The following is a 24895-nucleotide window of genomic DNA, read 5'->3' as shown; positions in this document are numbered from 1 at the left end:
CCCAACCATGAAGCATGGTGGTGGCAGCATTTGCTGCAGGAGGGACTGGTGCACTTCACAAAATAGATGGCATCATGAGGAAGGAAAATTATGTGGATATATTGAGGCAACATCTCAAGACATCAACCAGGAAGTTAAAGCTTGGTCGCAAATGAGTCTTCCAAATGGACAATGACCCCTACCATACCTCCAAAACTGTGGCAAAATGGCTTAAGGTCAACAAAGTCAAGGTATTGGAGTGGCCATCACAAAGCCCTAACCTCAGTCCGATAGAAAATTTGTGGGCAGAACTGAAAAGGCGTGTGTGAGCAAGGAGGCCCACAAACCTGACTCAGTTACACCAGTTCTGTCTGGAGGAATGGGCCAAAATTCCAGTAACTTATTGTGAGAATCTTGTGGAAGGCTACCCAAAATGTTTGACCCAAGTTAAACAATTTAAAGGCAATGCTACCAAATACTAACAATTTGTATGTAAACTTCTGACCCACTCTGAATGTGATGAAAGAAATAAAATCTGAAATAAAATCTGAAATAAATTATTCTCTCTACTATTATTCTGATATTTCACATTCTTAAAATAAAGTAGTGATCCTAACTGACCTAAGACAGGCAAGAATTGTGAAAAACTGAGTTTAAATGTATTTGCCTAAGGTGTATGTAAACTTCTGACTTCAACAAAATATATATATAGAGAGAGAGAGGTCAACAGAGAATGGCCAGACAGGTTTGAACTGACAAAGTCTACGGTAACTCAGATAACCGCTCTGTACAATTGTGGTGAGAAGAATATCATCTCAGAATGCGGGTTGGTGCTGTTTTGGTGACACGAGGGGGACCTACACAATATTAGGCAGGTGGTTTTAATGTTGTGGCTGATCGGTGTATATATATATATATATATATATATATATATATATATATATATATATATATATACTGCAGTTTTGTTAGTGAATCAGACATAAGTCAGCTTCTGTGTTTCAGTGAGTTCATTCAGTGAAGGATTCGTCAGGCTGACTTAAACCAGTAACTCGTGAATTGGTGAGTCATTTGGAGAAATTAATTGAAAGTACCAACTCAAGAGTAATTTGTTCAAGAATCAAGCTACACCAGTCACAGAAAGGTGTGCTGTTTTGCCGTTATTTCACGCCCTCAATCAATTCAGACTACCAGATCAAAACTTGGGAAAAATATAATTTCTTTAGTTGTGATGCTGGAGATTCAGCATTGGAGCAAAGCGGATCAGCAGAGCAAGAAACTCTGTAAGTCCATAAAAAACTCTTTGCTGCTTTAATTACTATTGGGGTAATGAAAAAAATGGAGAACATGGAATTTATTCATTACATTAACCAGAGGTTACATAAAATCGTAGTAGAGAATCAAGCAACAATATCGACAGAAAAGAGATAACTGTTCTTATTAGCTTTAGCTTAAATAAACTTTTTGTGGTAATCAACATTTTGCCACAAATGCTATCAATTGAGCTTTATATATTTCTTTAACTAGGCCATGTCAACACTAATCCATTTTCAGTTAAACATTTTTGAAAAGTTAGAGAATTTTAATATGTTTACACCTTTCATTGACGCTAGAACAGCATTTTCATCCACTGAAGGAACCTGATAAGAAGTTCAGTGTATAACAATGCAAGCATTATGAATTCTCCACTAGCTGTCCTGGGAATTTCCATTACCATGATTTGTGATATGAAAGCCAAAAAGATAAATGTACTGTGCTCTTGTACAGTAGTTGTTTATTGGTTTATCCTCACCTCCTCAGTTTCCAAATTCATAACATTAAAATTCGATTCCACTTTTAAAATTCATAGGCCCCTTTTTATAATTTTTTCTGTCTCTGATTTGAATATCATATTATCCAATGAGTGAAGGCTTTCTGTTAATTACTTCTCTTTTCATTTAACCATGTGGGCCAGAAGAAAAGGCTGTCCGAGAGGAATTGTCTGACTCCTGCATTAAATGGCCCACATTCCAATCCTCTGATGCTGAAACTAAAATTACCCCCCCCCCCCCCCGCACACAGCGGATTCATATTACACACCCAAGGAACTTGGAGACAACCTGATCAGGTTTTTTTGTGGGCTTTTTGTGGCTGTGATAGGTTGTTCAGTCTCACTGCTGGGTGCAAACAATATTTGTTGATGTATATGGAAGCCACAGGGCTTCCATTGGAACTAATAGCCGATTTATTTTTGTGAAACATTATCAAATTTAGTAATGTGTTTGATAAGACATTTTGCACTGGAAATGAGCCTTGGAGCACAGTTATGGAAATTATTATTGATATTTTATGGTTGTTTTCTGTAATGCATTCAATCACTCATAGCTAAATTAAATTTTATGCACTCTGGCTTCACAAAACAACTGTGATTGCACAGATTCCTCATGTTTATAGAAGACACATCAGCACATTGATTTCCTAAATCTTTTCTTTAAAATGTTAGTCATTAAATTAAACCAAGCAATATTATATACTGATGCTGATGCTACTGCTTCGATAACTTCTTATAATACAGGAAAAATGTTCAGCTCTCGTGGATTGTTACTTATTCAGGATGTTTGAATTTGTGTTCGTAAGTATTTGTACATAAAATGTACACATACATTAGTGTATGTTTGGATAGACACTGTAATATATAATACCAGTGTATTGGCATCATCTAAAAACATACTCTGTTAAGAATGTACTCAGACACAGTCCCATACTGTAGCATCTCATGATAAAACGTCATGACATCATGTTGCAACCTCATACCTCATGTTGCAACTACTCCTTAAAGACTCTGTTTATGAAGTGTTCTGGGATATCTAAAAGAGAGCTAACAAGTGTCAAAATGATGGAGCCAGAAAAAAGGGAGATGGAGCGAGATGAAAGGCGAGTGTTTGAAAGCGACAGTGCACTTGTTCCCTTGTTCAACCAGACAGAGACAAGCTTGCTCTTCTCGCCCGGTTTCAGGGTGTATGTGTGAAGGAATGCATTCATTAATGTAATTCCTCCACACTCAAACAAGGCTTTCATCGTTTGGAGAGTGAACGAGCTGTGGGGTGAACATGGGAAGGAGGGGCAATTCTCGCTGAAGAAGGGGTGAGGGGTAAATACACCTCTGCATCCAAGGCGATCTGCATGTGAAAGCCCGGGCCTTACAAAAGGATGAAAAGGTGCTGGACAGGACCTGGACAATCCCTTCCTGTTCTGGTGGGTCGTTTGTTTCCATGCTGTCAGATACTGGGCCGCCAGCCTTCTCTAGCCTCATCTCCTCAGCCCTCTGAAGCGGCTTTCTGCATTTTCCCTCATTTTGTTTCCGGCTATTTCTTATACATGGCCCCTTTTTTTTCATTCACGTGAACAGTAGTGTTGGACCAATGTAACGTCAAACAGTGACTGGAACAATTGCTTTCATGGCTGTATCTTAAAGCCAAACAGCACCAGGCATGCAAACCATTTTATGTAACAAAAGAAGTGACAAAACCATTAAGCCAATTATAGTATTTATATAAACATTTTAATGAAGGGATTTAAGCAGCCATAAATTATGCTCGCTTTGTGGGGAAAATAACTGAAGTGTTCTCTGAAATTTCCATTTTACTATTTATATGCTAGTGTGACAATAAATGCCTTTATTTTCAAATCCTAATGCATTGCATTAGAGCTAAAGAATTAATGCAAATTTAACATGTAGCAAATCAAATTTTCCTACTGTTCACCAAATCTCTATATTATCTTTCTGCTTATGCAGTTCTTATGTTGCTGCAAAAAAACAACAAAAAGAATCTCAATTATGTAAATTAAAAAGCAGTCTAATCCAGAGGGAGGAGCTGTTTCCATAGCATTAGTTCAGCTGAGTATTGGCACATATTGACAAAGCATTAGCCTCCATCTGCATTGTGAAACAACTGATTTTTTTCTAGAGGAAGTCCTTCTATTGAGATAAATGTCTTATTTTCTTACCATTGTGGTTCATTCTGATGTCCGGCATTTAGTCAGTCGCACTTTTCCTTTACAGTCACTACCATTCCCATCCAGCTTGCCAAAAGAGGAAAAAGTACAAATTAGTCTTTTATCCATGTGAGCAATGCACACTCAGGCACACAGACACTTGAAGACAGTGATCCATAAGTTCAAAATAAAATCACCCTTATTAAATTATCCTTCCAATTTAATTTAGAGGTTAAGAGGTAAAAATTCTAAACAAATTTAGCTTTGTGGGTAGAGTTTTAATCTATTTCAATTCACAAGCTCTTGATTCAATTTGATTCCGATTCGATTCCAATCTATTTTGGTATATTTCAGTTATAATTTTCACAGTCTGTCTTATTCGTGTTTTCGAAGGACTCTTATTTTGATATAGTTTTTGTCTTCTGTCATCAGTTTACTTTGAACTATGTTACCCAGTATGCACTGCCCTCATCACTGCCAGCTGTTCCCCATTGTTCTCACCTATTTTCCATTCCTTCCTTAGCTCTTGTTTGTGTGTGTGTGTATATATATATATATATATATATATATATATACCTCCTTGGTTTTACTTTCCTTTGTCTGTTCTCATTTGTTGTTGTTTTGAGTTCCTGTTTGTTTGTTTCACTGTCATTTTTTATTAAAAGCCTGCAAATAGATCCTACATCTCCCATCTCATCTCAGCAACTATTCGTGACAATAATGTCCATTTTGCTTGCTTATGTATAAAATTCTAATGCTAATTATATACAGTAGGGAACACTGGTACTAAGAAACTATTAATTTGACAAATTATATATATTTTTATATTTTATGTATTATTATCAAATCGTTTATATATTTTACATTTTATATTATCATTAGTTTTTCATTTGGTCACTTTTTCGCTTTTTAAAACATTTACAAATTCCATGTATTTCATCAATAAATATGATGTCTTGAAAATGCATATATTATATTGCATATATTTTGGTACAAATTGTTTACATGCAAAATTTGCACTATTTACAATATTTACTCTGCATTGATATGAAGAATAAGTGCTAAAACAATCTCTTCAGTGTCAGTTTAACAAGCATCTCACACAAGTGTTTTGGTTGAGTGTGCACTGATCAGCCACAACATTATATTTATGTGGGAAAATACGTCACATGGTCTTTCCAACCATGTGGAGTGTCTTCAAGGTAGATCCTACCCAATGGGGGAGGAGTTACTACAAACATGGAGACTGGGGCAGAGGGGCTCTGCCCAAGGAAGACGCAGTTTGTCAACAGGGAAACGAATTAGCAGAAGATATATATCGCATGGGGTTAGCCTTACAGGGAACCCCCACATGCGGAGCACCTACCCCAGAACAGGACTCTTAGTTAGCACGTGTACTGGGCTGGCAGCGAGTCTCTCCGAAAACTCGACTGCCACAGGGCTCGGAGGAAGTCAACCAGGGAACATAGTTTGTGAACACTACAGGGAATTAATGGCGCATGTCTTCAGCTCAAAAGGAGGTGGAAGGCGCTATGTGCAAGCGATACACCTGGCTGGCTATCCCGGGCTTATCCACTTGTATTGCGTGCCACTACCTGGGACAAAACCGGTTCCACCCGGAGGTTGTCGAACCTCGCAAAGGTGTTGGGTGTTGCCGAGCCTGCTGCTCAGCAAATGTCTGTTAGCGAGGCACCCCTGGCCAGGGCCCAAGATGCCGCTACACCCCTGGTAGAATGGGCTTGTAGCCCTACTGGGGGCGGCATGTCCTGGGCGTGATATGCCATAGTTATGGTGTCAATGAGCCAGTGGGCGATCCTCTGCTTGGAGACAGCGCTTCCTTTCCGCTGTGCACCAAAGCAGACAAAGAGCTGCTCAGAGATCCTAAAGCTCTGCATGCGATCCAAATAGATGCGTAAAGTGCGCACTGGACACAGCAACGACAGGGCTGGGTCTGCCTCCTCCTGGGGCAGTGCTTGCAGTTTCACCACCTGGTCCCTAAAAGGGGTAGGGCACATAGCCCGGTCGGGGTCTCAGGATCACTTGAGAGTAACCCGGACCAAACTCCAGGCATGTTTCGCTGACAGAGAACGCTTGCAGGTCTCCTACCCTCTTGATGGAAGTGAGCGCAGTCAGGAGGGCAGTCTTCAAGGAGAGTGCCTTAAGCTCGGCTGACTGCAAATGGTCCAGGGGAGAGCGGAGGTTTCCACTCTAACCTGACGCTCACGGCCGCCCGGGAAAGCATGTCCGTCATTTCGGCATCAGCCTGTAACTGGGCAATTGTCCCTGAAGGGGGGAGCCCAGCTGAGGCTTCTGCATCCGACTGGACAAGCCCGCTCTCTGATGCTGTGCTCGAGAGCTCATCATCTTCGCGGGCTCCGAACAAGAAGCCAGACTCGCTGTGAGACGAGCCGGCGAACTCATCCGGAAGCCCGACTGGGGCAGACGAGCGTGCTGGGGAATGGTAGGTCCGCGGGGGGATACTCAGCAGAGGCGATCCCATTGGGGTCCCCAAATCGCCCCCAGTGCTAGCCGCGCTGGCCTCATACCCGTAGGTATAAGGACCGAGGCGGGGAGCCACTGGGGTGGCTTGCTTTCTTACGGAAGCAAGCCACGACCACAACGTTGCCATGGTCATGTACTCGCAATAAGAACACGAACCATCCACAAACGCTGTCTCCATGTGGGTCGCGCCCAAACACGAAAGACAGCGATCATGACCATCTGAAGTTAAGAGATAATGACCACAGCCAGGAATAACACACAATTGGAAAGGCATCTTTAAAAAGACGCGTCTTTAAAAAGACGTTCCGTGTGTGCCGCTCTTTTAGAGAAATATACTCTTTTAGAGGAAAAAGCTCTTTCAGAAAATATACTCTCTTTGTTTTCTGCCGAAGCGCCCAGGGGCGTTTTCTGCAGTGCACCAGTGCAGAGGAGGGAGAAGCCGCTGAAATCCGCCGTCAGATCCAGCAGAGGTGAATGAACATTAGAATTCAGCTAAACCAGGAGAGAAATATCAGGAGCATGTAAAAACGACCCACTACAAATCGCAGCTTTCACCTGCATAAATGCCTGCTGGCACGGCTCTGACCACTTGACCACTGGACCGGGTCTGTGGCTCCCTTTTTAGTGAGTTCGATCAGTGGGCTGGTGACGTCTGAATAATTAGGTATAAACCTCCTATAATAGCCAGCCAGCCCAAGGAACTGTCTCACCTCCTTTTTGGTCTTGGGTCTCGGGCAGGCCGCAACTGCTGGGGTCTTATCAATTTGGGGGCGCACCTGCCCGTGACCCAAGTGGAACCCCAGAAACCATACCTCCACCCATCCAATTGTGCACTTCTTGGGGTTTGCCGTGAGTCCCACCCCTTGCAGTGACCTCAGAACCGCCCCCAGATGCTGCATATGCTGCTGCCAATCATTACTGTAAATATTTATGTCATCCAGGCAGCAGCGTATGCAGAGTGCGGTCTGACGACTCTGTCCATAAGGCGCTGAAACATAGCTAGGGCCCCAAACAAACCGAACAGAAGGGTCACAATCCATGTATCATTCGTTCATTTCATATTCAATTAGGAATTCAAAATCAGAAAAACAAAAAACGACTTATTTCATTATTCGTTTACAAAACAAATATTAAAAAACAAATAATGACTTGTTTTTCGTAATTTCGATTTAATGCTCAAGTTAAAAATAGGAAATTGGAAAAATAGCCATGGGACAGTGTGCGTTTTGATTATTTGATTTCACTAATATATGGCTTGAATATTTGATTTGCACATATGGGTGGGCCTGAATCACCCTTTCTTCTGATTGGTCAACCTGCACCGTCATCTTTCTCAATGCTGTGAGACAGAATAAAGGTTCTCTGCTGTTTAATTGTTCAGATAAATTAGTCTCAGTTAATATTAAATTCTTTACCATTTATTCTCCAAAACTCACCATGTTTATTGCAGCCGAACTATCTCTCTCATCAAGTAGCCAGATTTATCAGACAGCCCTACACATAAACCTACACATAAACCAAACACATTGCTCCGGTTTGAAAAGGCATGGGTTTAAATGAGATGACGAAAATAACCATACATTCATAAGACTACTGAAGCATATGCCTACATTGTAAAGACATAGGCATACGTTTACTAGCGGCATAAAGTTAGATTTAGGTTCGATATTCGCAATAAATTTCACAGGTTTTAGTAGATCGCCGGAGTGATGGCTGTGCATATGAATGTACAGTATTCACTTATATTATGGGAGAAAAAACAAATCACTGAAATTAACGAAAACATTATTTTCACATTCCAAAGGTTGTAGTAAGTTCTCAGTGGGCAGACTGACTTACTACATGTGAGATTTTTACAGTACGTCCAATAATATGAGTAGTATTAGATTATTTAAAAAAGTAATTAATTAAAATTCAGTAAAATGTTATTTTCACATTCCAAAGGTTGTAGTTAGTTCCAAGTGGATAGACTTACTACAGGTGAGATTTTTACAGTTAGTCAGTCTATCCACTGGGAAGTTTCTATAACCTTTGGAATGTGAAAATAACATTTTCAGGAATTTTTATGATGTTTATCCTAAACTAACCTAATACTGTACTCATATTATTGGATTTACTGTAATAATCTCACCTGTCGTAAATCAGTCTATCTACTTGGAACTTACAACCTTTGGAATGTGAAATAACATTTTGGTGAATTATTATTTATTTATTTTAAATAATCTAATACTGTATTCATATTATTGGACTTACTGTAAAAATCTCACTTGTAGTAGCTCAGTCTATTAACTACTACAACATATGGAATGTAAAAGTGTACTTTTAATATTCTATGTTTTACTTGCACGTTAACTGAATGAGTGATTTGACATCACCTATGTTTAATAGTGAGTGGAATTTTCAGATGGTCCCTTAAGTACGCTAAGCAATGAAAGCACATCGGAGCATTTTCAGTCCTAATTCTGCAGCCGCCACACCAACTGACAGTTCTGAGTGCAGTGTTTTATGTCTGTATATTATAGTTATATACCATTTATATTTATATACCATAACAGTGTGAGCGCAATCTTTGCAAACTTGCCTCTGGCAGAGAGCGCAGGTACGAGAAACCGAATATAAAAAAATATCGAACCTAAAACTAACTTTACCCCGCTCTGGGACCTTAGGTGTGAGGGACTTGCTCATCATGGAAATTATGCTAAAGAAATTTCATGAATGCTCGTCTTTTAAAAGCTCAACCAGTGAATTTAAAATCAGCATTTACACATAGCCTTCACATTTGTCCGATAATAAAAGGTACACAAACCTGCCACGTATACGACCCACTAGGTAAAGGCCACCCATATTCCAATTCAAAAACATGGATGTCGGAATGATCTGAGCTTGAAATTAGTACTCTTCGCTTCCATGCAAATACTAATTGTCTTATATTAAATATTAATTGTAACAATATCTTCCAATTTATTTGTTATTATTATTTATCATTTGTTATTTAATGTTGTAGCTGTTATAATTCACTGGCATGAATGCTCGTCTGTCTTGGATGCAACCTGTGTTAAGTCTGTATATTCCCTGAACCACATCTTGCTTTGTTCATTGCACTGCAATATGTACAAATTAAAATAAACCAATTCTTTCAATACTCTTTGATGATTTCTCATTTAAAAAATGCATGGAATATTTATTTGAATTTAAAACGCTTATTTAAAGCAATCAAACTACAGGTGCATCTCAATAAATTAGAATGTCGTGGAAAAGTTCATTTATTTCAGTAATTCAACTCAAATTGTGAAACTCGTGTATTAAATAAATTCAGTGCACACAGACTGAAGTAGTTTAAGTCTTTGGTTCTTTTAATTGTGATGATTTTGGCTCGCATTTAACAAAAACCCACCAATTCACTATCTCAAAAAATTTGAATATGGTGACATGCCAATCAGCTAATCAACTCAAAACACCTGCAAAGGTTTCCTGAGCCTTCAAAATGGTCTCTCAGTTTGGTTAACTAGGCTACACAATCATGGGGAAGACTGCTGATCTGACAGTTGTCCAAAAGACAATCATTGACACCCTTCACAAGGAGGGTAAGCCACAAACATTCGTTGCCAAAGAAGCTGGCTGTTCACAGAGTGCTGTATCCAAGCATTTTAACAGAAAGTTGAGTGGAAGGAAAAAGTGTGGAGGAAAAAGATGCACAACCAACCAAGAGAACCGCAGCCTTATGATTGTCAAGCAAAATCGATTCAAGAATTTGGGTGAACTTCACAAGGAATGGACAGAGGCTGGGGTCAAGGCATCAAGAGCCACCACACACAGACATGTCAAGGAATTTGGCTACAGTTGTCGTATTCCTCTTGTTAAGCCACTCCTGAACCACAGACAACGTCAGAGGCGTGTTACCTGGGCTAAGGAGAAGAAGAACTGGACTGTTGCCCAGTGTTCCAAAGTCCTCTTTTCAGATGAGAACAAGTTTTGTATTTCATTTGGAAACCAAGGTCCTAGAGTCTGGAGGAAGGGTGGAGAAGCTCATAGCCCAAGTTGCTTGAAGTCCAGTGTTAAGTTTCCACAGTCTGTGATGATTTGGGGTGCAATGTCATCTGCTGGTGTTGGTCCATTGTGTTTTTTGAAAACCAATGTCACTGCACCCGTTTACCAAGAAACTTTGGAGCACTTCATGCTTCCTTCTGCTGACCAGCTTTTTAAAGATGCTGATTTCATTTTCCAGCAGGATTTGGCACCTGCCCACACTGCCAAAAGCACCAAAAGTTGGTTAAATGACCATGGTGTTGGTGTGCTTGACTGGCCAGCAAACTCACCAGACCTGAACCCCATAGAGAACCTATGGGGTATTGTCAAGAGGAAAATGAGAAACGAGACCAAAAAATGCAGATGAGCTGAAGGCCACTGTCAAAGAAACCTGGGCTTCCATACCACCTCAGCAGTGCCACAAACTGATCACCTCCATGCCACGCCGAATTGAGGCAGTAATTAAAGCAAAAGGAGCCCCTACCAAGTATTGAGTACATATACAGTAAATGAACATACTTTCCAGAAGGTCAACAATTCACTAAAAATGTTTTTTTTATTGGTCTTATGATGTATTCTAATTTTTTGAGATAGTGAATTGGTGGGTTTTTGTTAAATGTGAGCCAAAATCATCACAATTAAAAGAACCAAAGACTTAAACTACTTCAGTCTGTGTGCATTGAATTTACTACAATGCGTCTGCATTCAGTGAACATTTTACGGTTGTGTGTAGGCACTGTGTCTGACTACATGATGAGAGAGATAGCTCAGCTGCAATGAAAGTGGCGAGTTTGGGTGAATAAATGGTAAAGAATTTAATATTAATTGAGACAAATTAATCTGAACAATTAAACAGCAGAGAACCTTTATTCTGTCTCACAGCATTGAGAAAGATGATGGTGCAGGTAGACCAATCAGAAGAAAGGGGCATTTCAGGCCCACCCATATGTGCAAATCAAATATTCAAGCCATATACTAGTGAAATCAAATAATCAAAATGTACAGTGTCCCGTGGCTATTTTTCCAATATCCTATTTTTAACTTGAGCATTAAATCGAGATTACGAAAAACAAGTCATTAGTTGTTTTTTAATATTGGTTTTGTAAAGGAATAATGAAATAAGTCGTTCTTTGTTTTTCTGATTTTGAATTCCTAATTGAATATTAATGAACGAATGATACATGGATTGGGTCACGAATTGGTATATGCAAAACGGTGTAGAGAAGGCTGTTTTCTGAGCATTCTGTATCATCCGATACAACCGGTCATTTATAATAGAAAAGTATGAATATGCAAGTGCAATGTCTGGCTAAAGACACTGACCATCAATCACTCTCACTTGGTCGAAGGCGTGCCTAAGAGTCTCATCTCACGTCTGCTCCAGAGGGAAATCCTGGGTGGGGAATCCTCTAAGACTTCACCCTCCCTTACATCATCCTGATGCAGAGCTGATGTAGATGGCCCTGGTTCCACCTCTCCAGCCAGAGCATCACAAATCCCACACCAAGACGTTCTGTTACAGGACCCATCTGCACAAATTTCCCTTAATAAAGTGGAAAACGCTGTCCAATTCATGCCTAAGATTAGCGGATGGGTGAGGCGGGAACTCACCGCTGCCTTGACACTATGCTTTTGTCCCCGGAATTGAATTGTCACAGTCATTACAGGATAATTGTGGATATCCCCATGCACACACTTTACCTTCACTACCTTCACCGGAAACCGCCAGTTAGTACAGTTCCTGGAGCCAGGGAGCCAGTTTGGGAGGGGTTACTCCCCATTTCCAGGGAGGAGAAATAGGACGAGAGGAAGTGAGGGAGAGAGAGTGAGGGGAGACAGGAGAAGGAGCAGGAAAAAAAGATCTTGGGGCTCACCATCTCCTGAATACGTCGCCATATGGTCCTCTGCCAGCTGGATGGCCATTTGGAGCGACGCCGGGCAGTGGCACTGGACCCACTCTGCCATCCCTCTCAGAAGCCAAGCAAAAAATTGCTCCAGTACCACCAGGTCAATCACAGCCCGATGTCGCGTTGCTCAGTCATTAACCACCGCTGGCAGGCGTCCTGGAGCTATTGGGCAAAGGTGAATGGCCAGCCATGCTTGCCCAGGGTCAATGAACGGAAAGGTTGGTACTGTTGTTCTGGTGTCTGGCCAACATGTTGCAGAATGACTTTCTTCTGATCGGCATACAGACTGGCAACTTCTGCGCTGCGAGTTGAGCCTCCCTGGACAACATCAGTAACAAGCAGACCACCCACTGGCTGCTTGGCCAACTGCATGCCCCCGCTGTCCCCTCAAAAACTCCAAGAAAGCTTTGGGATCATCCTGGGGCCCCATCTTGACCAGGGGAACATGGGGCAGATCGGTCGCAGGGTCGCAGTGGCAGCCACCTCCTGGGGTAGCAAACTCCGGAGCACCTGCCGATCCTCCACCTGGACCTGGAAGAGCATGATTAATCGCTGCTCCTCCTCCATGTGCAGCTCAAGGAGGGCTTGATGCTGCGACTGGTGGATACTGGCAAGGGTCTTGAACATTTCCTCTAGAGATGAGGCCTCCATGGCGGCGTTCTTTCTCCTTCTCTCCTCACTGGCATCCAACTCACTCTTAAAACCCGTCTCCACTCTCACTGCAATGACAAACAGCTGTTAGAGACAATCATTGCTAGGTGATGATCCTTACCATTCTCATCTCCTGATCTCGCTCTCCATTCACAAGCTGGCGCTCAACCACGCCCCCACTACCACAGTCATCTACAACAGGACCATGATCATTTTCATCGGCGAGGAGGAGACTGACAATAGCAGAGTCATCTGCAAATTTTAAAATGTGTCTGTTTTTGTGCCAGCTACGGCAATCATCATTGTAAAGAATGTAGAGGAGTGGTGAGAGGACACACCCCTGAGGAGACCCTATGGATGATGACATCTCTTCAGACAATCATCCATTCACCCTTACTCTCTGAGTTCTGTCAGTTAAGAAATCAAGAATCCAGCCCACTATGTTAAAATCAAGACCAAAGTTTAAGAGCTTGTCTACCAACATGTGGGGTTGAATTGTTTTAAAAGCAGATGGAAAATCAACAAATAAAATCCTGGCAAGTGTTTTACTACCTTCAAGGTGTTTGAATAACAGGTTCAGCAGAGTGGCAGTAGCATCTTCTACCCCACACTTAACCCTGTAAGCAAACTGTAGTGGGTCAAGAAGATTTTCTGTTTTTGTAAGGAGCTCTTTTTCCAGCAGTCTTTCAAAACACTTCATGACTAAGGAGGTCAGGGCTGCTGGCCTGAAGTAATTTAGTGCTTGGTGGTGGTTGTGTTTAGCCACTGGGATAACTGTAGACCGTTTCCAAATTTTCGGCACTCTCTGTTGATAGAGGGACTGCTGGAAAATGTCATTAAATATAGGACCTAATTACTCTGCACAGAAGATGAGCAGGCGGCTGCCTATATTGTCAGGCCCAGGATTTTTCCTTGCTCTAGAGTGTTTAAACATATTGACCACATCATATTCATCAAAAGGGATTAGACCACTGTCTGATAGAATGGTTTTCTGCTCTAAAATGTCATTCCTGAAATTGTGGGTGTCAAATCTCAGGTAAAACTTATTAAACTCTTATGCAAGCTGTTTGTCACATCTGTAACCTTCCAGTGCCACCATAGAGATCCTTTTGCTCCTTATGCCAACAACAGTTTTCATACCGTCCCAGGAAGAACCCAGATTGCTGTTCCAAAGCTCCCTCTCAATCTTTCCTTTGTATCTATGCTTTGCTTTCATTATTTCAATTTTCACTTCCTTTTTCAACCTGTTCAATTCTGGGGTTGCCCTCCCGAATTGCATGCCTCTTCTATTTAACAACACCTTAAGTGATTTAGTCATCCATGGTTTACTATTTGAGTACACCTTCACAAACTTATCAGGGATTACACTGTCTACACAGTAGGAAACGTAACTGCTGACAATGTCAGTAAGATCATCAATGTCAGTACAGGACTCCTTAAACATTCCCTAGTCTGTGCAGTCATAACAGCACTGTAGGCTCAGGATGGAATATTCAGTCAAGTCCTTAATCCGTTTGATGAGGGTTTCCCCCTCCTCAGGGCAGTGCGATACGACGGGATGAGCTAGACATAGTTGTGGTCAGCCCCACACAGCAGGGGAAGGGGGAGAGCTTTGTACGCTCCTTTAACAGAACCGTAACACAGGTCCAGCATCTTGTTGTGTCTGGTCGGGCATGTGACATATTGATGAAAGTCTCTCAAAGTCTTTTCCAGAGAACAGTTATTAAAATTGCCAAGGACTAAAATTGGAGCATCGGGAGATATAGATTGCAGTCTTTGGGTTACTTGCAGAATAGACTCCGAGGCTTTATCCTCATTTGCTCTTGGGTGAATATATATGACTGTGACAAATATTTGGGGAAACTTGCAGGGTAAATATGGGGGATGCAGAGACATGGACAACAGTTCAACATCTTTAGTGCACAGTCTTTCTCTAACAAGAACATTTTTGCAATATTTTTGATTCATGTATAAGCAAACCCCTCCACCTTGTGACATACCAGTCACACCGCCATCTCTGTCAAGGCGCACAGGTGCACCAAACCCATCAATGGCCACTTCAGTGTACAAATCTCTGTCCAAAAGTCATGTCTCTGTAATCGCCAATAAACACAAATTTTTTGAATTCATGCTGAAATCGTACATGGGCTTGCAACTCATCAGTTTTGTTATGGAAAGACTGTGCGTTTGATAGAATGATAGAAGGCAGGGGAATACGGAGAGAGATTGTTTTCTCAGTCTTTGGCATACTTCACCCTGCTTACCTCGCTTCCTGGTCTTGCTTGGTACCTTGCCGTTGGATTTTCCTTTTTCATTTGATTGATCAGCAAAACAGTTGAGATTGGGGAAAATTAGATCGGGAGGAGGTTTGATGGCCTGAAGGTTCTTTTCAAGCTGCTTTTCCATACAACAAATGTGGATGGTGAATTACACTAAAGTCATATTTACACTGCCAAAGTGGCACAGAAGCTGCATTTAAACTGGCATTTAGATGCATTTACACAGACTGTTTGATGCTGCTCAGAGCAGGTGGAGGCGCAGCTTTGCTGTTCAAAAGATGCAGGCGAGGGAGACGAGCAGGCGCGCTGGTCAAGCTCCGTCGGTGCGGCTTTCGAACAGCGCTGCCGAGCATTCATCTAGCAAATCTCCGCTCTCTCCCTAACAAAACGGACGAACTACATCTCCTCACCTGTACAAACAAAGACTTTTCAACCTCTGCTGCCTTGTGCTTCACAGAAACCTGGCTGAGTGAAGCCATTCTGGACAGCACATTATATCTGCTGGGCTTTCAGCTGTTCAGAGCGGATCGCATCGCAGATTTAACGGGTAAAACGAGAGGCGGTGGAACAGGCTTTTACATCAAAGAAAGTTGGTGTACAAATGTTACAATGTTAAAGAAGATATTCTGCAGGTATTATAGACCTGAAAAAATATGGTTTTTTAATATCTGTTTGGGAGACGTTCATTTCACAAAACGGTCATGCTGCAGTTAAAATTAGGCTTGCTTGAGCATTAAGTGTCATTTCAAGTTCTGGCTTTCGTGCGTGTATGTGTTTTTAAAATGTCAATTGGTATTATTAGTTAGCTGCGACACAATGTATGATGTCCAAAGACATAGGATGTCTTATTAGTGGCGGGCCGTGCATTTAAAATCTATGCCTTCAGTGTGATTCATGCCATTAAGAAAACACAGTTTCACAATGAATTAGTCACCCTATGTCTTTGGACATCATTCATTATGTCGAAGCTAACTAATAATACCATTTGACATTTTAAGAACATCCACGCACGAAAGCCAGAACTTGAAACGACACTTAATGCTCAAGCAAGCCTAATTTTATCTGCAGCATGACTGTTTTGTGAAATGAACGTCTCCCAAACAGACATTCAAAAATCATATTTTTTCATATGAATCTACCAAGGAGGTCTATAATACCAGGAAAAATGTATCTAATAATATTTACGATTTAAATGTTGCTTGCAATAAATTTCGTTTCCTCAGGGTACACGGTTATGCTGCGTTCCATTCAAGTTGGATGTGGGATATTCCTACTTGATATCTCCGACCATAAATGCACTCCATTCAGGAAACTAAACTGCAATGCTCCCGTTAGCTTAGCAGGGGTTTGACTCTCATTAGAGATGTCTCCTAGCAACCCAACTGATAAACAATGCTGCAGCGCTAGCATTTGTGCTTCAGGTGTATGATTACCGGCAAAATCGGAATTTCTGCATGAGCCTACAAGTTGTAATTCTGACTTCAAGATGCATTCCATTGCACTTTTCCTAGTAGGAAGCTGTAAAATCCGACTTTCCAAATTGAATGGAACGCAGCACTACTTTTCAAAACTGACACTGAATGCTCAAGCAGCATAATTTACACTTAGAAAACTCCTGATGTTGCTATAACCAGGGGCGGAGCCAGGTGTTTTTCACAGGGATGGCCTGGCAGGGGCCAGCGATCAGTCTGTAGTGGCACAGAAAGTTTCAGGCAGTATTTCCGTATCGTCGGAATATAGTGACACCTGGGACAGAGAGGTGCGGCGACCTTGGTGTGCGCACATATTAAGACTCCTGTGTGTTGCGGTTGTACAGAGACAGTTCCACCTCTAAAAACTAAATTGTGCCCAAGACAAAAAATGACCAAAGCAGCAGTTGCGAGCGGGGTGGCCAATGAGGTAGCCAGGCTTCGGTCCATGGTGGCCCCTAGCTTCGCCACTGGCTATAACAATGCAAAAAGCACTTACCAATTTGCATGAAGTGAAAATCAGTCCTCCTTTCCTGTTTAATAAATTAAGCAATCACACGGTCATGTAGAACATCTCGTGTTTTTAAATCCATAAAGATCTCTTTCTCAGTAGAGTGGCAGTAATGACAGCCAATTTGTCAGACAGCTTGATCTTATGCTTTTCGCTCTTGAATTACGTATATCACTTAAAACGTGATTGCATCACTCAAGGCCAGCTAGAAGGCCTCGACCGGGACATATCCTAAAGATCACACCCACCAAGAACAAATAAATCAATCTGATTGGCTGATGAATCTGACAATCTGACTTTAGTTGCTCGTTGATTTGCACCGTTGAGGGATTCTGCAGAAATTCTGAAGGCCTGAGGGGGTGGAGCTCAGACTCACGCACTGCTTCGGATATCGAGCTCGGCTTTGGGCATGCGATTTGTGAAACAGTTGTCACACTTTGCTTGTAAGCATCAAGGAATAAATTCTGACTGGATAAACTTTTTGTTTTTCTCTATTTGTTTGTAGATTAATTAAGAGTGGAAAGCGATTAAAAATTCATAGGCAAAAAGGTGATTGAGAATGAAAGGATGAAAAATATTTATTTGGCATGTTAGGCCAGCAGAGAAGGCTTTGCTGGCCCTGAGAAATCGGCACTGTATCTTATTCAATGTGAAACTGTGTTTTCTTAATGGCATGAATCACACTGAAGGCGTAGACTTTAAATACACGGCCTGCCGCTGTGTTTTAGTGCAGTGTTTGATTGAAATGTGAGGTCCTTCACTGCTGTCCGGGACACATTCAGGATGGATAAGTGTTGACACCTCAAATGCAATGTGGTCACATGCGTTTTTGACTACCTCCGTATTAGGTTTTTGTGATCTGATCACAAAATATTTTGCACCTCGCATACACCTGCATCTAATGCTGACCATTTTTCTTAATACCAGGTGTAAATGGGGTCTATGATTTGTGTGCTATGTTCCAAGTCTTCTAAAGCCATAAGATAGCTTTGTGTGAGGAACAGCCTGAAATTTCAACCGTTATTCACTGATAATCTTCCCCCGGTGCAGCTCTGAAATCTCTTTAGCAGTCGCATTCCCAAGACAATATACATCACCATCCACATTCTGCTTTTAAAATAATTATTTTTTGTTTTAAGGATGTCTAGATATTTTTACTGGAAATTTTAGACAAAACTACTCAGAGAAAGAATTTTTTTTTTCCAGAGTATTTCGTTCTATATTGTGCTTTATACTATTAGTTCATGTTGCATTTTTACAGAAGAAAGCAAATAAAATAGGATAAAAGTAAAATAAAATAGAAATTCTTATAGAATAGTTCCTTTGAAGGAAGTCAAATGTATGTGCTCTCTCTCTCTCTCTCTCTCTCTCTCTCTCTCTCTCTCTCTCTCTCTCTCTCTCTCTGTCTCTCTCTCTCTCTCCTCCCACAGTCTGATTTTGGGTTGCTAGGACTCAGTGTGACCATGTGACGTGCTCGCGAGCGCAGGCAGAGCTTGTCGGTAACGGAGGACCTAATGCCAATCTCATTGAGAAAGACGGGAGGGACAGACGTTTCTAGTGCTGCACACAGACAAGACACAGGAAGCTCTTGGGAAAAGGGACATTTAACCACCTCAAAAGGAAGTTAAGGACAAATCTCTCGCTCAAATAAATCTTAAGAGGGGCACTGGGTACGCAGGAGTCGCATTTTTGGTTACGAGCAACTTGTGGAATTTATCGGGCACATTTTCCTGAAAAGAGACCTGGCTTCCCTCTCAACCCGTTTATATTTAATTTCTACTCATTTAATTTAATTTCGTCAGCTGCCCTAAAACAGCTGTCATCCTGAGAAGTGCGGGTGTTGCAGCAGCGGACGGTGCGTAAAGACCGAGGAGACACCAGCCGCGGACGAGCAACAGACACTTTCACTTGCGGTTTTATACTATCATTATTATTTATATTTCAGCCTATTTATTTGGGACTTTTTCCGGCTACTTTGGGGCGTCGGTGGTGATTTCTGTGGAATATGGTGGGGGAAATGGAAACGAAAGAGAAGCCGAAGCCGACCCCAGACTATCTGATGCAGCTCATGAACGATAAGAAACTAATGAGCAGCCTGCCCAACTTCTGCGGGATCTTCAACCACCTTGAACGGCTTCTCGATGAAGGTAAAGCCGATGGATTGAAATGTGTCCGTCAAATCCCACGGAATGACACTGTCTGGGGAACGGCGCGCGGATCGTTCGCGTGCTAGGTCTCCATGAATCAGACTAAACGCCGTAAATACCGTTAGTTTATGGCATCAGTTGTTTATTTATTTATTTATTTATTTATTTTTATTTTTATTTTTATTTATTTTTTTGGTTCAGACTGTCATCCTTATTTTTGGTCACCTAGAGGCCAATCAAATGATACAGAGCGCTTTAATCGGCAGTACTTAAGTTTACCTTCGGATTCTGTAGTCTCTCCGTTGCAAGTAACCGACAGGGCTACCTGTGGCTTGAGAAACGATTTTACACTGCTTCTGTTTGGTGTGTTACAAATATATATTTTAATAATAATAATAATAATAATAATAATAATAATAATAAAACAAAATATGCTTCGTTTATGAGCATAAGGCCATAACGTCAACTTGACGTTACTTGACAAAAGTTGTTTGGGATAATTTCTCTGAGGTAAAATAATAAAAACAAAATTAATCGTATTATTTAACTCTTTGTTCAGAGATTTACATTAAAAGACAGTTATATTGAAACTGTTGAATTGATTAGGTTCAGCTGGCCTCAAAGTAAAAGTTGGCCATCACACATGAATATCAGTCGTGCTATTTGTAGTTGAGGGCAAATAACGATTTGATAATAAACTTTTCACTAAAACGTAATAACTAAACTAACACAAGCAAGACGTCATTCACGTCATTACCATAATAGACCTTTTTCACACTCCGGGTTTTGGAAAGCGGAAGTAAACACTTGCAGGGTAAACTTCGACAGCGGTGAATGGGAGACCACAGCAAATATTATTTTGACTTATCCATTTGCTCCAAGACCAATTCACTCCTACGAATGAGTTTCCAGAAGAGGGAAAAATAGAGAGTGGTGGATTAAGACGCCAAATTTACTGTCACTCTCTCAGCAGCTGTATAAGAAACCCCCTCATAGCTGTGGTAATTCATTTTTTAAAACTAACTCCAGGGTAATATAACACAAACCATAATGTTATAAATTTACACTCAATATTTAAAAAATGTATAATATGAAAACGTTTGCGAGATTTACGCTGCTAAATAAGGTGGAAACGCATCAACACAGTCTGTAAAAAAAGGTCTATTACGAGATTTCGACTTGTAAAAAACGTTCACGTCCTCATAGAACTCGTAATTACAACTTGTAAACTCTGACATTAATGAGAGTGCCGACTTGAACCACCTGACCACTGCAACGTCATGCAGAAACACTCAAAATGGCGGTGGCTATTATTAATGTTTTAACAATGCAAGATTAATCTGAAAATAAACAAAATATATACAATACAGTTTAATGTAGCTAGCACACAGTTGGGTAACCATCTAATGTCAAATGTCCCGCTAAATAAACTATACGTTTATTAATAAGGCATTTGCATAACGACTGTTACTTGTATGCCATAGAAAGACATAATTCCGAGTTCCCAGGGCGTGAACAGCTCCGAATAGAATTTCCGAGTTGCCAACTCGTAATTACGGTAATTGTGACATTGCGTGGGTAGTTCAGCGAGTATTGATGCTGACTACCACCCCTGGAGTCACGAGTTCGAATCCAGGGTGTGCTGAGTGACTCCAGCCAGGTTTCCTAAGCAACCAAATTGTTCCGGTTGCTAGGGAGTGTAGAGTCACATGGGGTAACCTCCTCATGGTCGTGATTAGTGGTTCTCGCTCTCAATGGGGCGTGCGGTAAGTTGTGCGTGGATCGCGGAGGGTAGCATGAGCCTCCACATTCTGGGAGTCTCCGCGGTGTCATGCACAACGTGCCACGTGATAAGTTGCGCGGATTGATGGTCTCAGAAGCGGAGGCAACTGAGATTTGTCCTCCGCCACCCGATTGAGGTGAGTAACCGTGCCACCACGAGGACCTACTAAGTAGTGGGAATTGGGCATTCCAAACTGGGGAGAAAAGGGGATAAAAAAAAAGAAAGAAAAGAAAATGCCACTGCCAATACAAAATCTGTCAAAAATCAAAGCAGATCGTCAAATGAAGCAAATGTAGTTTCAGATCATGGTGCACTAGAAATAATTTAGAACCTCCTGAGTATACCACTTTAAATTACGTTTTCTAAAACTTCATCATTACTCAAATAACTCTACATTACTGGCTCATTAGTCATCATTACTTACTCATTACAGTGTTAGGGAGAGCCCGGTGATATTTCTGACATATCCATAAGTGCTACCACCCTCCCTTGAGCAAGGTAGGTAGGTTGGTAGGTTTCTAATTGCTGACACACAGTCACAAGTAACTGTTTTTCCCTGGTGAATCATTTTTGCCCAACACGCCTTGTTGCAGTGTGAATGTGGTCCCTTGGCACCCTCAGTTAAATACCAGAAGATCCTATTCATCTGCAAATCATAGTGGAATGATGTAAGCCTAATAGCTACTCTGTGATGGTGAAGGATGGCTTGTATTATTTATTTTCCTAGTTAAATTCACTCTAATCATTTGTTAATTTAGACACCATTTTAAATACTCTAAAAAGTGTCTTTTTTTATGGACTGTTATGCTCGCTTATCAGGTTCATCTGCAACAATAGCCATGTAATCAGGAGTATCTTGTGGATTTTACCTGCTAACATTAAGGACATTCTGCATTTGGCTTGCAAAATGTGTTTATGACTCACATATTCTTTTTCACGACTTTTTTTATGGAGATCCTTGGTGAGAATCTGGCGTAGAGACGCCTCATGAAGTTTAATGCAATCAATTTGGGTAATAAACCAGTTAGATGCATTTCCTCCCACAACAGATTTTTGGTTTGTCACCGTTTGTCACAGTCTAGGTTGTGTAAGTGCATGGATATTTGAATTGTTAACCCTTTTAAGGGGGCACACATGCAAATACTGTCTGTCTGACTGCAGAGGTAGCAGCAAGTTGGTCTTGTGTTCGTGGAAGTAAAGTTAGTGAACTGAGCCATCAGTTTCACTTCCACTATTGGGCCATTGCAGAACTGAGCCCTGACCTCCAGTACACAAACACACTGCTCAGATCAGCGTATTAGGAGTGGGTGTGCAAATGCATGCCTCTTATCATTTGCTTCTTAAAAAATTAATTGCAATTGCTCAAGGGAATGCAATACTGAATCTGTACTCTGCAGAAAGCTCCGCAGATTTCTGCAGAATTGGAATACTTGACATTCACAAAGTTCCACACATCTCTTTTCCCTTTGTTTGTTTCTTAAATGCTTTGGGCCATTTGAAAGTGCTTTTAGCTATCAATAATAGTTTTGTACGCTTAGCTTTATTTAACACATTTTACCATGTTTAAAAACCCCATGAAATAGATTGACGTGCAGTTTTTTTTTTTTTTCTGATGTGTTAACATATTTCCTATTGAAACAGGAAGTTTGCAGCAGGGAGTGGGGAGGTGGCATATCAAAAAGTAGTCCCGTTCATTGTTAATAGCCTATAGGCTTTAGTTAATTCACATATGTGAATAATGATTGGCTAGCTGATAGTCGGTTGCAGGTGGTATTAGGGAGAGGGACATTCTCATTCTAGAGACCATTTGATTGTAAAGATGTGTTATCAGTATTTTTGCTCTGTTTTGTTCTGTGTACATTTTACAACCTGGTCTCATAGAATTCAGTTATTATACCTTAACTAATAGCATTGCAGCTGCAACATGGAAGACTGGGGTACGAATCCAGAAGATCATGTGAGTCTAAAGTGTCATAGAAGCACCATAAAATGACATGGTTGCCTCAGCAATTCCAGTAGTTTTTCATCTCATATTTGCCTTTTATGATACTATTATTTAGGTTTGAGATTTAGGGTTGGGAGGTAGGTTTTGTTGATTTAAAACTAAGCAGAACATTAACCCTAACCTCATCTGTTTATGGGAACATTTAACTGGCTTTTGGTGGAACACAACAGACATCTTACCTCGGAACTGCATGGTGTGTGTAATGCAATTTGCAAAAGTGTTGTGACATTAACATAATTTTCAAAAGCTCACATTTAAGATTTCAAAATCTTAAATGTGTATATCTGCTAAAAGGTAATTTTGTCAATGATTAGGAGTACACTAGCAGATAGATGACCTCAAATCTTACATACATGGCCTAGAAGCCACAAAACTCAAATTTTGAGGTTTAGAATTCTGCTAATTTACCAGGGCTCTTCTGTGAATCAATGGAAAAATAGAAGTGCTCTCACATCTTGTTGTGTTGTGGACTGTCCTTTGAGAAATGCAGTAAAATACAGAGAACTCCTCCATTCTGCTACAGCGCTTCAACACCGGTTTAAGAGGCTGTGGCAGTTCAATATATATTCTCTCTTAATCTATGAGGCTGTGCCACTATAGTTGAACCATCACCAAAGAAATGCTAAATCACTGGCTTTTTGCCGAGCTCAGCACTATCCTGTCCTGGTACAATGAGGAGAGCATAAATTGTGGTCTGCAACTCGTTGTGGACCACAACATTGATCATACATGAAACTTGGATCTTTTCTGCATGGCTCTGTAGGAATGAATACAGAGAAATTAATTGAAAGTGTTGAAAATCTGTGGCATCATCGATAATAGAGGCAAGTGATATCTCAGAAGTGTTCAGTAGTGTGAGATCGCATGTGTGATATTTCCCATGGGGTGTTGTAATATCCAACAAATCTGGCTCAGTTTGGATGAGAGTGTGTGAATGTGTGTGCTCATGTCGGCTTGCATCCATCTCATAATGTGCATTCATTTTGCAGTCTTGTTTGTAAAATCACATAATCGGATACAAGCAGTAGCATGGGAACACTACAAAATGTAGGCTATTGCTGTCATTATGACTCTGAGATCATTGTAGTTGTACTGTAATGTGTCATTTTTGGTTCTTTGAATTTACCACTGCTTTGTATATTAGGCCTCCATTGTGAATTAATCCAGAGGAGCTATTTCTCCTAAGATGATTTTCTCTATCACTAATAGATCTTTATTATTTTTTTTTTAAATTCTCTTAACTTCTGAAGGGTGGTGGTAGCTTAGTAGTTACAGATCTGGGTTGGTAAGAGAAAAGGCTTCCAAAAGTCATAGGTCCGCTCTTTACAAGGGCACCATAAACTGAAGACTGCCTGGGATGCTCTTTATCATTATTGTGTCAGTTTTAAACCATTATTGTGCCCTCAAGCAGAGCATTAAACCAAAGTAACTGTCTGTGTATTAAGTGTACTTTAAGACACTTTGGATGAGAAAGCATTTGTTAGAATGGCAAGTAACATTAAACTAGTGCAAGAGAGTAGATGGCAAGTGTCTTATTATTACTTTTTCACCTATTTTTCAATAGTTTTATGATTGGTAATATTATTCAATTTTAAGGAATATTCCGGGTTCAATACAACATTCAATATAGCATTTGTGGCATAATGTTGATTACAACAAAA

At 40.8% G+C, this 24895-nt stretch overlaps 1 protein-coding gene across 5 annotated transcripts in view; it reads left to right on the top strand.

The window, feature by feature from the left end:
- The first annotated feature begins 18775 nt into the window (after positions 1–18775).
- Positions 18776–24895, top strand: part of LOC127413709 (protein quaking-like) — a 146606-nt gene continuing 140486 nt past the window's right edge. For all 5 annotated transcript variants that reach the window (XR_007892681.1, XR_007892680.1, XM_051651068.1 and 2 more), the window contains exon 1: positions 18776–19446. Coding sequence is in view for 3 of the 5 variants with exons in the window: in XM_051651068.1 (XP_051507028.1) it covers positions 19305–19446 (142 nt within the window). In the remaining 2 variants the exon portion in view is untranslated. The remainder of the gene's footprint in view (positions 19447–24895) is intronic.

The sequence above is a fragment of the Myxocyprinus asiaticus genome, chromosome 23 (assembly GCF_019703515.2).
Source record: "Myxocyprinus asiaticus isolate MX2 ecotype Aquarium Trade chromosome 23, UBuf_Myxa_2, whole genome shotgun sequence".
Classification (NCBI taxonomy): Eukaryota; Metazoa; Chordata; class Actinopteri; order Cypriniformes; family Catostomidae; genus Myxocyprinus; species Myxocyprinus asiaticus.
Note: the sequence above shows the minus strand (reverse complement) of the source record. Positions and strands in the feature narration are given on the sequence as shown.